At 43.3% G+C, this 14610-nt stretch overlaps 1 protein-coding gene across 5 annotated transcripts in view; it reads left to right on the top strand.

Moving 5' to 3' along the window:
• LOC143342924 (uncharacterized) overlaps window positions 1–14610 on the top strand; it is a 432164-nt gene that overhangs the window by 224915 nt on the left and 192639 nt on the right. For all 5 annotated transcript variants that reach the window (XM_076767255.1, XM_076767256.1, XM_076767254.1 and 2 more), the window contains exons 4-5: window positions 5217–5417; window positions 6322–7258. In XM_076767255.1, coding sequence (XP_076623370.1) covers window positions 5217–5417; window positions 6322–7258 — 1138 coding nt within the window. The remainder of the gene's footprint in view (window positions 1–5216; window positions 5418–6321; window positions 7259–14610) is intronic.

Raw genomic sequence — 14610 nt, 5'->3', positions numbered from 1 at the left:
ACGTCCGGCCTCGTGTCGACACGCCGATTCCGCTCTCGTTGTCGCCGTCCATGCTGATTGCTCGCCGACCGTATGCGTTATGGCGCTCGCCAACCGATGAAATTGTACGATATTAAACACCCTCCCCCTTCCTCCTCTCCTCTCGATCCTTAACTGTCCTTCAGATAGCAAGTTAATCCTCGAGAACTCCATCGAAAGAATTCTTTTCTAATTTTCGTAGAGAAAACGGTAATGATTCGTAAAATGAACTCATGACGTGATTCGCAAGTTGAACGTTTCCATCCCTTTCAACTGGTAGGATTCTCTTTGGAGCTAGTGAAGCTTGAACGACGACATTCAAAACGTGATGCAGTAATGATTCTTAAAGTGAACCCCCAGATGTGGTTCGTAATTTGAACGTTCCTATCCCTCCCAAATTGAGGGGATCCCTCTTGGAGCCAATGAAGCTTGAAAAGCATTTAAAGTACAATACAGTAATGATTCTTGAAACAAGCCCCCAGACGTGATTCGTAAATTGAACGTTTCTACCCTTCCCAACTTCGAAAAAGCAACGTATCTAGCGACGTAGAACCGAAAATCCAAGTCCACGATCGTATTCATCATAGTTAAACCCAAATCGAGATCTAAATTCTCGTAACTTTTAACAATTCTGGACATTTTGGAGACCCAAGGGCGGCTGTAGGTTGCTTCAGGAGCATCGCGAGTCAACGTACCGATCCTTCAAGGCTTCCCTCGCGACTCACAATGGAAACTTCTCCATCCGGGTGGTCACATGCTTCGCGTACACGTGACTCTATCGGCAACGGAGAAGAATGGAAACAATGCGCTCCGGGGCCAGGGGGAAGCGCATTGTTCATTCATTTCGCTCGTGGTCTCTTTCGCACTCGTAAACGCCGTAAGTCCCGGAATCTGGGCCAGTTCCTGCTGCCCGGGCGTTCCCGAGCTACCGTGCGTTCGATAAACTCTGCAAAGAAAACCGCAAACACGTGCCACGCGACACAAGCACAACACGCCCCGGCTTAATTAAGCCGCATTCCCGCCCCGATTGCGCAAACTCTTCCATCGCTGCGATATGATCTCGCGACGCCGGTGGACGCACGGGCGATCGCCACTTCCAACGAAACGGTTTTTCGCGATCGGTATCGAAATTCCAGCAGCGCTCGCTACCGATCGAACGTCCAAACATTTTTGCATACGCTCGTGACTTTATTAGAGACATTATTTATCGGTCGGACAGAACGTAATGTTCGGTATCGATGATGCGATCAGCGCGCAACGCAGACACAATAGGCGTTGATGCAATGCTCACCGACAGACACGTTATGCAGAATTAATTCAGGTAATGAATTCGCAAACCACTCGGGTGATTCATAGGAAATGGGATGAATGGGTTGTCTGAACATTTTAGAATTTGCATCCTCGATGATACGCGTTTGAGTTTACACCAGACATTGAAAGGGTTACGCAACTCTTGCTGCAGGTTCCCCTGAAACAATTCATCGAATTCTGCAATTAATCGTTCAAAATACTAAGTCCCAGTTCGAACGAAATTTCTAAAAAGAGAAAATAAACATTCTTATACTATTATATATAGTAAATCTTGATGTTTTGTTATTAAACTGTCATTAAAACTATTATAAATACTGTAAATATATACAAGAATATAGAAGAAGAAAGTTTTTAAAAAATATCATAAGGTCAAATCTACGTCTCAGACGAATAGAATCGAAAGATCGGAGGAACCGCGATCTTTCATCGAGCAGAAGAACCGAAATTTGAAATTCTGCGTCCAGCGATGCCTGCACAACGTATTGCTTCGTTTTCTAGAATTAATCAGCACGGATTCGCGATGCTGAGTGTCTCGGGGTCCCTTTCGAGCAGTCGTAAAATTCCCGCGGAAGGAGAGGACGATAAAAACTCGCATTCCTTCGCGGAATCTTCGTATCGTTTAATTGCCAGCGGACGGTATGCAGGCGAGGTGTGAGCATTCTACCGCTCGCTTTTATTCGCGCGTTGCAGCGTCTAATTGCTTACACGTTGGGCTCGCGCATCGACACACGTGGGCGAAAACACGAGACGCCTGGGAGTAACCGCGCAGCCACCGTGTGTCCTTTCGAGGGATTCTGACAAAGAGCCCCCGGAATCTGACGGTCGGAGCGTCGTTTTCTGCTCGTTCTTGACATTTCTCGCCGCGGGGACGCCGGATTCCTAGAAACTCCGGAGCCGGAAGTCGCGCGCGAACGAGCGAGTCGATTAATCATTCGTCATTCCGTGGAAACGGAGGAACGAAAGTGTCGTAGCTGCGACTCGACGAATATAAACGTGACGCGTTTGCTTCGAGGATCGATGTTTCGTGGAGAATAATGAGCCAGGAACGCGGTAGACGATGATTAAACCACAGACGAGAGGTATACGAGTTGACCTTACATCTTCAGGTGCAGACATTTTTCGGTGAAATTAAAAAATTTCAAATCGTTCTGGAAAAATTATTTTTAATTGCAGGGGTCGATTACAATCAGTTTTGGTGGAAAGACATATCCCCGAATTCCTACGCACTTTTGAGAAAAAAATTCGAGTATGTGCTCAAATTTTTCGGCGAAATTAAAAAATTTCAAATCGTTCTGGAAAAATTATTTCTGATTGCAGGGGTCAATCACAATAATTTTTGGTGAATTGACTTACTCCCGAATTTTTACGCACTTTCGAGAAAAAAATTCCTTACCGAAAATATAATGTCTGACCAGAAATGTTTCCCCGAAATTTCAAGCGTATACATATATAAGAAGTATATTGTCTACTCATATACGTCGTCTATGATTAAGCGGCGTAATAGACGGTGAAGGGCAAAAGTGTGGAACGAATTTATGGTGCATGGCGCGATGGGTAAATGTTAGGAGGCGCCCTTAGATAAGTGTTTGGGAAGAAATTCATGGTGCGTGTCAAAAGCCAAATTCTATGGGACGAATCGAGGAAATATATGAAACTAGTAAATAGCAAACAAGCATGGTTACATAATTCTTCTTGACTGTTTTAAATCTTGAAGATTGTCATCTCCAACGGAATGAACGTCGATTTTTCGAAAGTCTTTAACAGCAGCCTCTGTCTATTTCTGGGATTCGTTACTGTCCGACTTATAGGGGCCATAGAAGTAACGAGTCCTTGTACGATAAGTCGTTTATCGAATTGCTACGATAAGTATAGTGCAGCGTCCGCATCATATGGCAGGCTTTTAACAACCCCATAAATTTAATGTTATCGTTCGACCAGTCGTATCAACGTTAATTGTACAAATTATTGTGTATGCGAGGAATCGTCGTGTCTATAGCCTCCGTTAACACGTTCACTATAACATGGGATATGGTTTGTAGCATACGTTCCTTCTGTGGCAGCCATATTTCATTTAATCGCAGTTAAGACGATATCTGAGTTTGAAGTATAATTGCATCAAAAAAGAGTACACGAGCTTATTTTTTCGATAGCACTCAGGCAGATAAATGTAATAATACTATGATTGTTGAAATAATTTCCAATGGAATTCTTTTGCCACCTACAAGACGACTCGACGCTTCTCTTCGCGAATAATTTTAATTAAATATTTAGTTCCCCAATGCATACACCGATGTTTGGTTTTCTTCCAAACGGTCATTATTCACTATTTACTCGTAGGTGGCATTAGATGACAAATCGTTGGCTGCAAGTTAACTCGTAGTTGGCAGTCAACGTGTTAAGAAACTCTTCTGCCCTCATAAACAGTCTATGATTTGGTAATATTAATGGTTTTGGTACAAAGAGCAACGTAGCCGCGTTTCGTCCCGGATATGCTAGTTGCACTAGTCGGTGAGATATATCTGACAGGTCCTGCCTTGTACACGACGCTATTAATCATTTGAATAATCTGTTGAAACTAATTATAGACTAATAAACTGACATGTAATTTGAAACTGTTCAAATGATTAACAATATCGTGCCTAGGGACGCCGTCTCGCTTGTCTAATGCGTCGCTAACTTTCTTGAAGCACTTCATTTTCGTAACATTTTTATTTTCGATGTTTCAAACTCCGAACTAACTATGTAGATAATTTATTGGAGGCACCATTACGATCTAAGAGTCTGTAATAGAATTCTGAAGGTAGGATCATGGTACTAGAAAAAATTACCTTCGAAAGGTTCTAACTGTTGCAAAATTTTCTGTGTAAATAAATGAAGATCATATTTCATGAAGTTCTTATTATTTTGCAGAAAAAATAAATTAGTACTATTCTATATAAAGTAGACCAACGTGATGAGGAAATATAATCTAGATTCTGAACAATAAAAATTGTTGAACATCCTGTCTTACTACACATTTTTTATTTTATTTACAAAAGATTTATAGATAAACTTACGTACTCGAAAGTATTTCAATAAATTTTTAAATATACAAAGGGATTGGAAAGATTGAAATGCAATTTTAACAATGGTGCCAGCGTACCACCCACTCGCTTACGAGGGTGTCGATGTATCTCGAGTGGGATTCCGTCGTTCCGTTCGTGCGGAGCAGGTAACGCAATTCGAAACTGATTAAATTCTGGCCGCATTCCCGCTCGCGAGGAGCCACGACCGGAGAAACCGTGGGAGGCTGCGGACAGGACATCGTTCCTACGGGCGCACGTCTCCACAATTTTGGGCGTATCCGCGTAACGTTGATTACTCTCTAATCAGCGTGATTAACGTTCCATCCGCGCGGGCACGGCCTCAATTACTCTCCCTTTCGCGTGTAACTTATTTAGAGGAATTTCATTAGCCGCGAAGCTTCCGGCTCGGTTTTAATTAATCGCCCCGATTGTCCGGGGCCTTTCGAACGCCCCTCGCGGAACAGTTCGAGGGATGGAATTGATGTGGGAACAGAGGGAAGGGCGAATTACCGTCTTGCGTGTTTGCCGGTTCAATCTTCGTCGATTTTTATTCGAGACACGCGGTATCTCGTGAAATATAAATAATCTAGTACATTTAATTGGAGGACTCCGCTTCCTCGTAACGAAGGACTTGATTGTGTTTCTAGCAAGTGTTACGAAAGTCTCACATCTGCTTCAGTTCCAAGCCAGTGGCTATATTTGAGGTCGTATGTTGATAGAGAATATTCAAAATTGTTGTTAGTGTTACTTTTTTAGTAGCTCGATATTTTGTTCGAAGGATACGTAAAATTGTCAAAGGCTGATGGTTGTTTCCTGTTCCAGGGAAACGAGTCTGTGGTGCCGGAAGGCTGGCCTCTGACGTTGGGCAGACGTGGCCTCATCCTGCAGCTAGGAGAGCTCGAAGCCTCCGCACTGCGTCTCGGGGAATGTTACCTCTGCATACGCAGTGCAGCTGCAGTTGCAACCACCTCGGAGAGCGGCGAAGCGGCCGCCGGTGAAACCGTCGAGCGGAATACCGTCGAGGTGAGTCACGATCCTTTGTCGTTTTTTTCATTTTCATTCGCGATCTCGCGTCACCTCCATACGGTAGCTGTCGTTACCAAAAGCATCGCCACATTCTTAGGACTCGACCTTGGGACGCGGAGAACCAACGCAGAGGAAGGTTACATTCGCATCTAACTTTCGTATTTCTATCAAAGTTACGTCTGTTTCATAATTTATTGGTCATTTGTACTTATTCATCTAGGTCAGTATACTCCGTTAGAGAATTTATCATTTACAATTTGTAAATTATACAACTCTTCAGAGTGTAGTTCTAGTGCTAGGTAGTTAGAAACAATTTTTACCAGTTCAATGTTTTCACTGAAAGTACTTTCATTCTATGGTCCTCGAAAGCTGGACAATTAAATGAATATCAACACATAAAAAAATCTGTAGGACCAATGTATGAGTTCAGAGAGGCATCGATAATATATAGAGTATATTTCCTATATTAATATATTGACTGACTACGAGTTATCTCATAATTTGTTTACGGTGACATTCGTAGTCAGTTTAATATGAATAGATAGCCTCAGGGAGGGGAACAAGAAATCAAAATTGTTAATAAATAAACAGATAATATAATCGTATTTTATATTAAAAAAAGTTTATTAAAAATTAACAAGCAAAAGAATATTTTTACACCGAAATCTCGAAAAGTATCGTGGCAATTAACCATGTTAATATACTTCTTTTTTAAAAGGAGTCCAAGAAAGAAATTGAAGATTAACCATTTGTAGATAAACATTCTATATGTTCAATGACTTGTATGAGTGAGACAGGGATGTAAACATACTGTACCTTCCTCCCATAGAAGAATAATAAATTATTCACAAGCCATTTTGGCCAAACGTGTAGCTCTAAAACGGGTGATCGTTTTGTACAGATCGCAGTAGTTTGGCGAACGACGTCGATGAGGGCCCCAGGGTTCCTCGGTTGGGACCGCGAGGAGGAGTTTATGGACTGGCGGGAGGTGTCCCGAAAGGGTCAGGGGAGCACAAGCGCCGCGAGCAACAGCCTGGTCGGGGCCCAAACGGCGAAGAGCACGCGGCTCCGTCGAAGATCGCGCGAGGAGACCCGCTCGAGGACGCGCGAGTCGGGCAGCGCGTTCGAGCACCGACGCGACGAGACCCGGTCGATCGACAGGCTGGAATTCAAGCACTCGAATGAGATCCGCGACGCCGTCGAGGACGTCGAAACCGGGCACGCGGTGATGAAGTCCAGGTCGACGTCGAGCGTGGACACGTGGAAGGCGGAGCTCGACGGGGAGCTGAAAGCCATGCACGCCTCGAACAACCCTTCTAGTCTTCCCGACAAAGCGAAGAGCTGCGCCAAAGTCGTCTCGTCGTCGACGATGGAGAAGTGGAAGGAGACGACCAGATGCGAGACCAGGAGCAGAGCACTGGCACCCGAGGACCTGAAGACGCCGCTTCGGCTGGACGAGATCGTCCTCGAGCAGAAGATGGACGAGAACGTCGTGGACGCCGAGGACAGGCTGCAGAACGTTCGCAGCCTCGACGATGTCAGCGACGACGATCTACCCGCGTTTATCGGGAACCTTCTGGTCACTGTGGAGAGGAAAATCGAGAGGGTCTCGCTGGACGACCTCACGTTTCCGTGTCCAGCGTGCAGGAACATTGACACCGACGACCCTTTGCTCGGCTGCAGGTGCGCGGGCGACGACTGCAGCTGCGGGGGCGGCGAAGACACTTGCGACTGTCCACCCTCGTCGAAGACGAGGCAGGAACAGTCCAGGAGCTTCGAGGTGGCGGGGATCAAGCACATCGACAGCGACGACGAAGAAGAGGTGCGGATGGGGTTCGGTAAGTAACGTATTTGCCATAGAAATTATATCAACGCGTTGGTTTTAGAATTTGCGTGTTTATTTCTGTAAACTTGTTGAAATTCAGTTTTGGGATTTGTATCTGAGGGGAAACATGGAAAAAATAATTTATTTTAAAGACATTACAAGTTTATAGCGCAAATACAAAACATAACGCATAATTTAATTGAAAGAATACAATATAAATTCTGAATAAGAATTATTTAAAAGATATATTGATAGTATCAACAATTACAGTATTACTCCTAAAAAATTAAGGTTGAAACCATAAAATATATTTCATCCAAATTTTATTACATTTCATGCCCGAACAAAGAGAATATAATAAATAACGCAAAATTAATAGAATTTCTTAAATATATATTTTTATAATATGAATAAGAATAAATTAAGACCTCCAGGAACTAACACTGATTTAATCTACAACGTGATTAATTCGATATGTCGCCAACATCTAAATTCGAGCCTCGCTATTCGCGCGACATGTCCTCTCACGCATCGAAGTCTCCAGCGCGACACGTTCTCTCACGCATCTAAGTCTCCAGCGCGTCCGTTCGTCGACTTTATCGTCCAGTCCCGTTCTCGACGCGCGAAACTTCCGATTCGCGTTTACATGAAAAGTAGCGTCGCGCCTACGAGTCCTCCGTCTCGAACAACTTCATACATTGGCGTGATTTACCGAAGGCCCCGATGAACTTGAAATTCTGTCGGAAGCGACGCGTGGGCGACTCGCCGCTGTAAAGTGGCTACTTCGTGTCACGGTGGCCATTGAGGATCCGCGCCCGCGGCTTTATGAAAACCTCGAACGCCTCGGAGACCTATGATAACGTTCCACGGACGCATTGTGCTCGACTGTCGTTCGAGAAAACGGTCCTGCAGCGTGTCGCGCGATTTTATTCGATCCTTGCTCTGACGCCAGACGAACTAACGTCTACGCTTAAAAATAAAAATTTAATATTTGTGTTACTCCTTTCACTTTCGTTGTAAATACCACGATACAGGAAGTGAAATCATATATTGGATATTAAATCCGTGAATCTTCTATTTCATTGTTAGAGAATATTCTCCTAAATTCTGCTGTTACTCGTCCTTTAAAAAACCCCGATTGCATCAAACTGTTTTACTGTTTACTTTCTTTATCTACAATGAAACTCACTGTTGACTCGGTCTTTTGTAATTTGTATTATCATTAACGTTTGAAAGATCTTTATGTATATACCGGTTGAAAAGGAGCTTTCAATTTTGTCTCGTCATTGTACAAATTGTTTTTCTATAATTTGTGTATTGTATCTTCAAACACGATGAACACGTTTGATAATAATAATGTCTCCGAGTAAATACGATGGATGGAAAGGGGCGTATCGGCGAAACGTGACGCGCTTTAAGTGCCACATTTGCATTTCCAGAGTTCGTGTTTAATTAAACAGCCGTCTGACGGGGCACACGCGTGGAATCTCGACAGCTGTCGCGGGACTTTTTTTGCACAGTGACTTCGAATCGCGACGAAATTAATCCCGTCCTTTTGTACGGAGACAACAGCCACTTTATATCGAATTTTATATATTTTTTTTCTAAATATTCGTTCCTTAAATCACGCTTTAGTAAACAACTTTTGCGCAGTTTCAATTTCCTCAAGGGACACGCTGAAATGTTTTCGACTTACTAAATTGCGTACAGGAATCGACGCGTTCGTCTAATTAAATAAACGCGGAGGCTCGTTTTTCATCACGCGAGGGGGCATCGTTCTTCGATCTTTCAGCACGCGAGTCGAAACAAAACGAGGGATTCTAAGACGCGTCCGCGAAGGCGAATCGTGTCGGTTTGCGCGAAGGTTCCGTGACTCGGTCGATCTCTTTTCGCGTCCTCCCACGCTCGTCTTCCGGTGCTCTTTGGTGCCGCCGCCGACAGGTTTGCAAAGTCGAGAGATCCCCGCGTCCAAAACGTTCGCCACCCACCCGAGCGGCGTGCCATTAGCGGTGTGTTTGCGGCAACGTAACAGTGACTTATGGTATTTGTCTCCTCTCGTACACGGTTACGTAATACGGATCTTGGCTGCGTCCCGCTTTAGTGTCGTCGCGTAGGTGAACGGGAACCGTTCCACGAGCTTTCTGCCTTTAATTTCCTCGCGGAATGCGCGCTGACGTTGAAAGGGATTCCTGTCATTGTTCGGATTCGAAGAGAATCGCCTGGTTCGGCGTCCGAAGGTGACGTTTCTTTTACAACTTGCTCTTTCGGAGTCTATTTGAATACCTGATTGATAGCCTTCTCTCGAGGATTAACGCCGGCGAATAGATAGTCTGCTCGAGGAACTCGATTCTTCTAGCGTTTCGCGTCGCGATTTGAAAAATGGCAATGTTTAATTTGGACGCGTGCAAAATTTGAATAAAAATAGTCGCACAAAATTTTGTTCTATAGCTTATTATACGTTTCGTTCGTAGGAAATGATTTATCGTGATCGGGAGTATAGTATTGCTATAAAAAATTTATAAAGGAAAGCTCTATTTCGTCGTCAAGTGCAAATCCCTAAGTAGGTGATCAGCTTTGCCAAGAGATTATCGGAATATAGTTTCATGATCGGGACAGATATATCGTTTTAAACTACGCACGGTGCCCAACGTGACCGCAATAAACTGTCCAAATGGATTTACAGTATACAGTATGTACTGTATACCGTCCATACGTTGAAACGATTTGACCTGTAATACGGAACCTAGACGCCCGAGGTGAACCAACAGCTTGTCCGTCGATAGTGTCATGGATCCAATAACCGATACCTCGTAAAATACTGAGAATGACCTAAATAAGCGAATGCAAATCTCACGGAGGGAACGACTCGAGAGGGAAACACGAAGTCTAACAGCCTTCGAACTTGTGAGTCTGAAGCGCCGGAAACCAGTCGTGATTCGATGAATTGAAAACGGTAACGTCATTCTTAGGCAACTTGCATCTCACGATGGCAAAGAAATTGACGCAAATAGGCGAAAAAATAAAGTTACTCCTCGAGCAACGGCTGAACGTGGGAATATAAGTGTCGACGAAAATGATATTTCATAGACGTTAAAACATGGAATACAGTTGCGATTTAAATTATCGTTAATCCATAACATCATCTCAAATAATTTGTATCTGATGGAACACAGAGGTTGATCTAAATAAGCGACGAAACGTTCGACGAACATCGTTTAAAAATGAAAATATTAATATAGATTGAAAGTGTTCACATCGATCCAAAATAATAGGAGGAAACGTTCGACGAGTTTGAAAATGGAAACGTCGAGGTTGACTTAACAGTGTCGTTCAGAGTCGAGACGCTAACGCGTGATTGTGGATCGATAATGTCATCCTCGAACAATGGCCGCGTTTCGAAGTAGGGAGATCGGAGCCAAATAAGTGAAAAAGTGTTGGACGAGTAACGGCTGAAAATGGAAACATCCAAGTCGACGAAAAGCGTCCTTCAAAGTTGTGACACCAAAGCGTGGAAACCGGTCGCGAGCCGTCCCGACGTCAGTCGAACTGTCAGCGTCGAACAACCTGCATCACGACTCGTCTGCCGGGCGTTTAACGCCATAGGATCGGACGTGACTTTGCGCCGGCTGTCGCGTTTCATTAGCGCGCGCCTTATTGTGCGGTACGGCTTCCCGTTCGCCCGCCATAGCTCGGACCCACCAGTTTTTGCCCGATTCCTCTTCGATTATGGCTGTATTCAGGTTTATTTCCATCAAAAATTTGACTACTTCATCATTTACACTAATCTGGAACCTCTGGATTTTTAAATCATGCCCTTAATATTATCAATATTAACTCTTAACGATCCAGAAGTATTTTAAGTCTACTTATCACTGGGTCCAAGCTATTTTTCATAGGAAGAGATATTATATAACATTTTTCATACCAAGTATAAAATAAAAGATGTTTCTTTTCAGTGCAAATTCCTCGAAGAATTTTAGGAGTAATAAGATAGCGAATTTATAATAAATTTAAAATAAATGCTAAAACGATAGACCTCTTTTTTTGGAAACTTGTAATTACAAATTTCATTTTACGAGGCTACCAACGTATAATTAATACGTATTCGTTTCTTTTTTTAAATTGAAGTTATTTGTATGTGCAGTTTAGACATGAACAAGTCACGAAGTGAAATTTGAATTCCATAATTTGTTTCCAAAATATTAGTTCCCGAGAGTAACTCATTTTATCACCCAACCAGAACGTTGCCTTAAGGACATAAATAGGCGCGAGCATGCTCGGCACGAGCGCAGCCTACGCTCGCAAAATGAGTTATCTCTTCTTATCCGGGCGGCGAGATCAAGGGAACCTCTGCCAGAGGAGTCCCTCGCGATTTTCGACGGCAAAGGTACATTTTTGGACGTTCTTTTTTTGGCGGCGGAGGAACTTTAATCGCCTCGCGGAGCTTAACGTGGGAGGAACTGTCTATAACGGTATGGTTCCGTAAACGTTACCGCGATTAATTTGGACCCTTTGAACATTCTTCTACTCTTTTCATTACTTTCTTTGAACGGTTACTTTTTGAGACACTTAACCAAACGTTTCATCCGTCAGATTAAGGTTATTCCGGTTTCTTTGAAGACGAACATCCTACAAATTAAAGCATGTACGTTACGTTTTAACTTTCCATGACACACCCACGCTACAAAGTCTAATCTAGTCATCGTCTTGGAGTTCCAATTTCGTAAAAGAATATTTTCCATGAGAACGCGATATTCTACGTGGCGTGTATCGATACTCTTCGGTCCCATAAAATTGCACCTCTCGCATAGATCACCGTCGGAGTTTTCCTATTTCCCACGTTCTATCTCGTAATACCAGCTTTTAACAAAATCTCTACCTTCTCCGGCGATCTTAATTATACGGCTCTTCTTGGAAATTATGTTTAATTTCCAAGATACGAAACTCTCGATAGCGGACGTCAAAGCATACGGGGCTTCGTAGAACGTAGACGCGAAACCAAGGACGTTTATCGAGCGTTCGTCCAGGGAACGACACGCGATCGCTCATCGACGCGTTGCGCAACAGAACTTTTTCGCGTGGCGATCTATCGATCGTTGGCATCTAGATAAAGCTGCCAGGATGGGATCTTGTAACGCTATGTCATCGTCTCCGCGTTTCCACGGCCTCCCGCGACGACGACCGACCGACGCGCGACGTCGAATGGAAACACACCGAAGTTTCTCGTCGGTCGAGAAAACGTACCGCTCGGTGCCGGCGTCTTATTAAAGAAAAACGACTCATCTGTCGTTTACTGAACCGTGAAGCCGCGTCGGGAGCTTCTGGACGGCTACCATGTACCTGGAGGTTCGATCGAATTAAAGTGTTTCGGCGCGGGAGGCAGCATGCGCCGCGGCTTGATTGAACGTTTGCTTCCACGGGCCGACTATACTCGCTGGCTCATTGATCGTCTCTATGGCGGTCCTCAATCATATCTACTTAAGCAGGGAATCAGGCGGCTACCACAACAGAGGCTGTTCACCTCTGCGCCCGCTCTCCATGCGGTACATAATGGACGATGTTAAACGCCACGATAAAATAGTGTCTGCGTTTCATGCTCCGTCGGTCGATCGCTCGTTTCGGACGCGTCCCGAGCCCCCGATTCCCTTCATTCTTCCGCAAATTAGTGCGCCATTGGCGACAGACTAAACCCTCGATGTTTATGACGGCCGTATCTGTCTAAATATACAACGTCCAGCGACTCTCGAATGCATTCGTTCGTAATTTCAAGAAAATGTTCAATTCTGGTTATTACTTATATTTGCATAAATCTTTGTGACAGAGTAGGATCAATTTACAATATTTTTTAAGAGATCTTTTAGTCAAGAAATTATTTCAGAGTCTACGTATAATAGATCTAAACGGATAAAAATATTTCAAAATAAACTTTGATCGTCAACAACATTGCAAAGAACTGCACTGACTCTCGAGTGCACTCGTTCGTAATTTCAAGAAGATGTTCAATTCTGGTAATTATTTATATTTGCATAAATCTTTGTGACAGAGTAGGTTCAGTTTACAATATTTTTTAAGAGCCAAGAAATTATTTCAGAGTCTATGTATAATAGATCTAAACGGATAAAGATATTTCAAAATAAACTTTGATCGACAGTAATATTGCAAAGAACTGCATCGATCCTAGAAAGAATAATTTGTTATTACGAACAATTATAAAAGCATCTATTTTCATTGATACATTTGAAATCCTGAGATCTTGTAGCAATCTGATAAACGCATAAAGGGTACATTTACTTACGGAAAATGAAATATTAATTTCGGATTGCGTTAATTAACGGAACACATTTTGCGCGTGTTTCCCATATTAGCGTGCGTAATGAATGCATAACATCCGCAGTCTAGTAATTAGTAACTCCATAATAAGTTATTCGCTTCATATATTAACCATATTACGTAGTAATTGCTCAATAATACATGTACTTTGCTCACTCTTGGCTGGCGGAGTACCCCTTTGTATATGCAATGGATATAAAGTGATCGTAATGTACCTCGATGTAATGATCATTCAGATGCAAAATTAATCTTTAGAGTCCAAGAATAGCTCGCAAGGGGAATATTCTCGTACACGCAACTTCGTTTCTTCGGATTCGTTTCTTCTTCCAGATCGATATTTTTTATTTCATAACTTGCGTGATATTTGGGAATTTCTTTTCAAGCAATTATCGAATAAATATTACATTTATTTCAACAAACGTATATACCATACATTTAAATATACTCAGCAAGGTTTTCATCAATTTAAATATTTTAAAATTCTTCTTGACAGAGAGGTCTCCGTTAAACTAAAAGGTGAATTGATATTGCCATGATCGACCAGCTGTGCAAGTCCATTGTTGTCAATGGACTCTGGTCGTACAGGGACGGTAATCGACTGCAACGTCTATTGATTTTTCATTTCTCTGGCAATTCAATTATCCAGGAGGACAATTGGATTAATTCAGACCCCTAATTCCCTTGCTTCCGACAATCGAATTAGACGGCTCGATTCTGCACGCTATTTGCCCGCCACGGAGCCAACGCGACGCGGTATTAAATATCAGCTGCATTAAGGATAAAGCAAACGCGTTCGCGAGTGGTTCCGGATTAAACGACGGGGAGGGTCCAGCGATCGAGGAGATAGAAAAGTTGTTGGCGACGCACGTGAAATTGGTTTTGTCGATCGTGTGCCGGCGCTCTCGATCCGTTCGCGGATAAAGCTGTTTCCCGGGTCAGTCTTCAGCCAAGCGAGTAAATACCCTCGAATTACACGGCCCATTACGCTATGAGTTTATTTGCAAACGCGCGCACACACCGCGGATCCCGTAGGAC

This window comes from Colletes latitarsis, chromosome 6 (assembly GCF_051014445.1).
Source record: "Colletes latitarsis isolate SP2378_abdomen chromosome 6, iyColLati1, whole genome shotgun sequence".
NCBI classification, from domain to species: domain Eukaryota; kingdom Metazoa; phylum Arthropoda; class Insecta; order Hymenoptera; family Colletidae; genus Colletes; species Colletes latitarsis.
The sequence above is the reverse complement of the archived record's forward strand: the minus strand, read 5'-3'. Positions and strand labels throughout refer to the sequence as shown.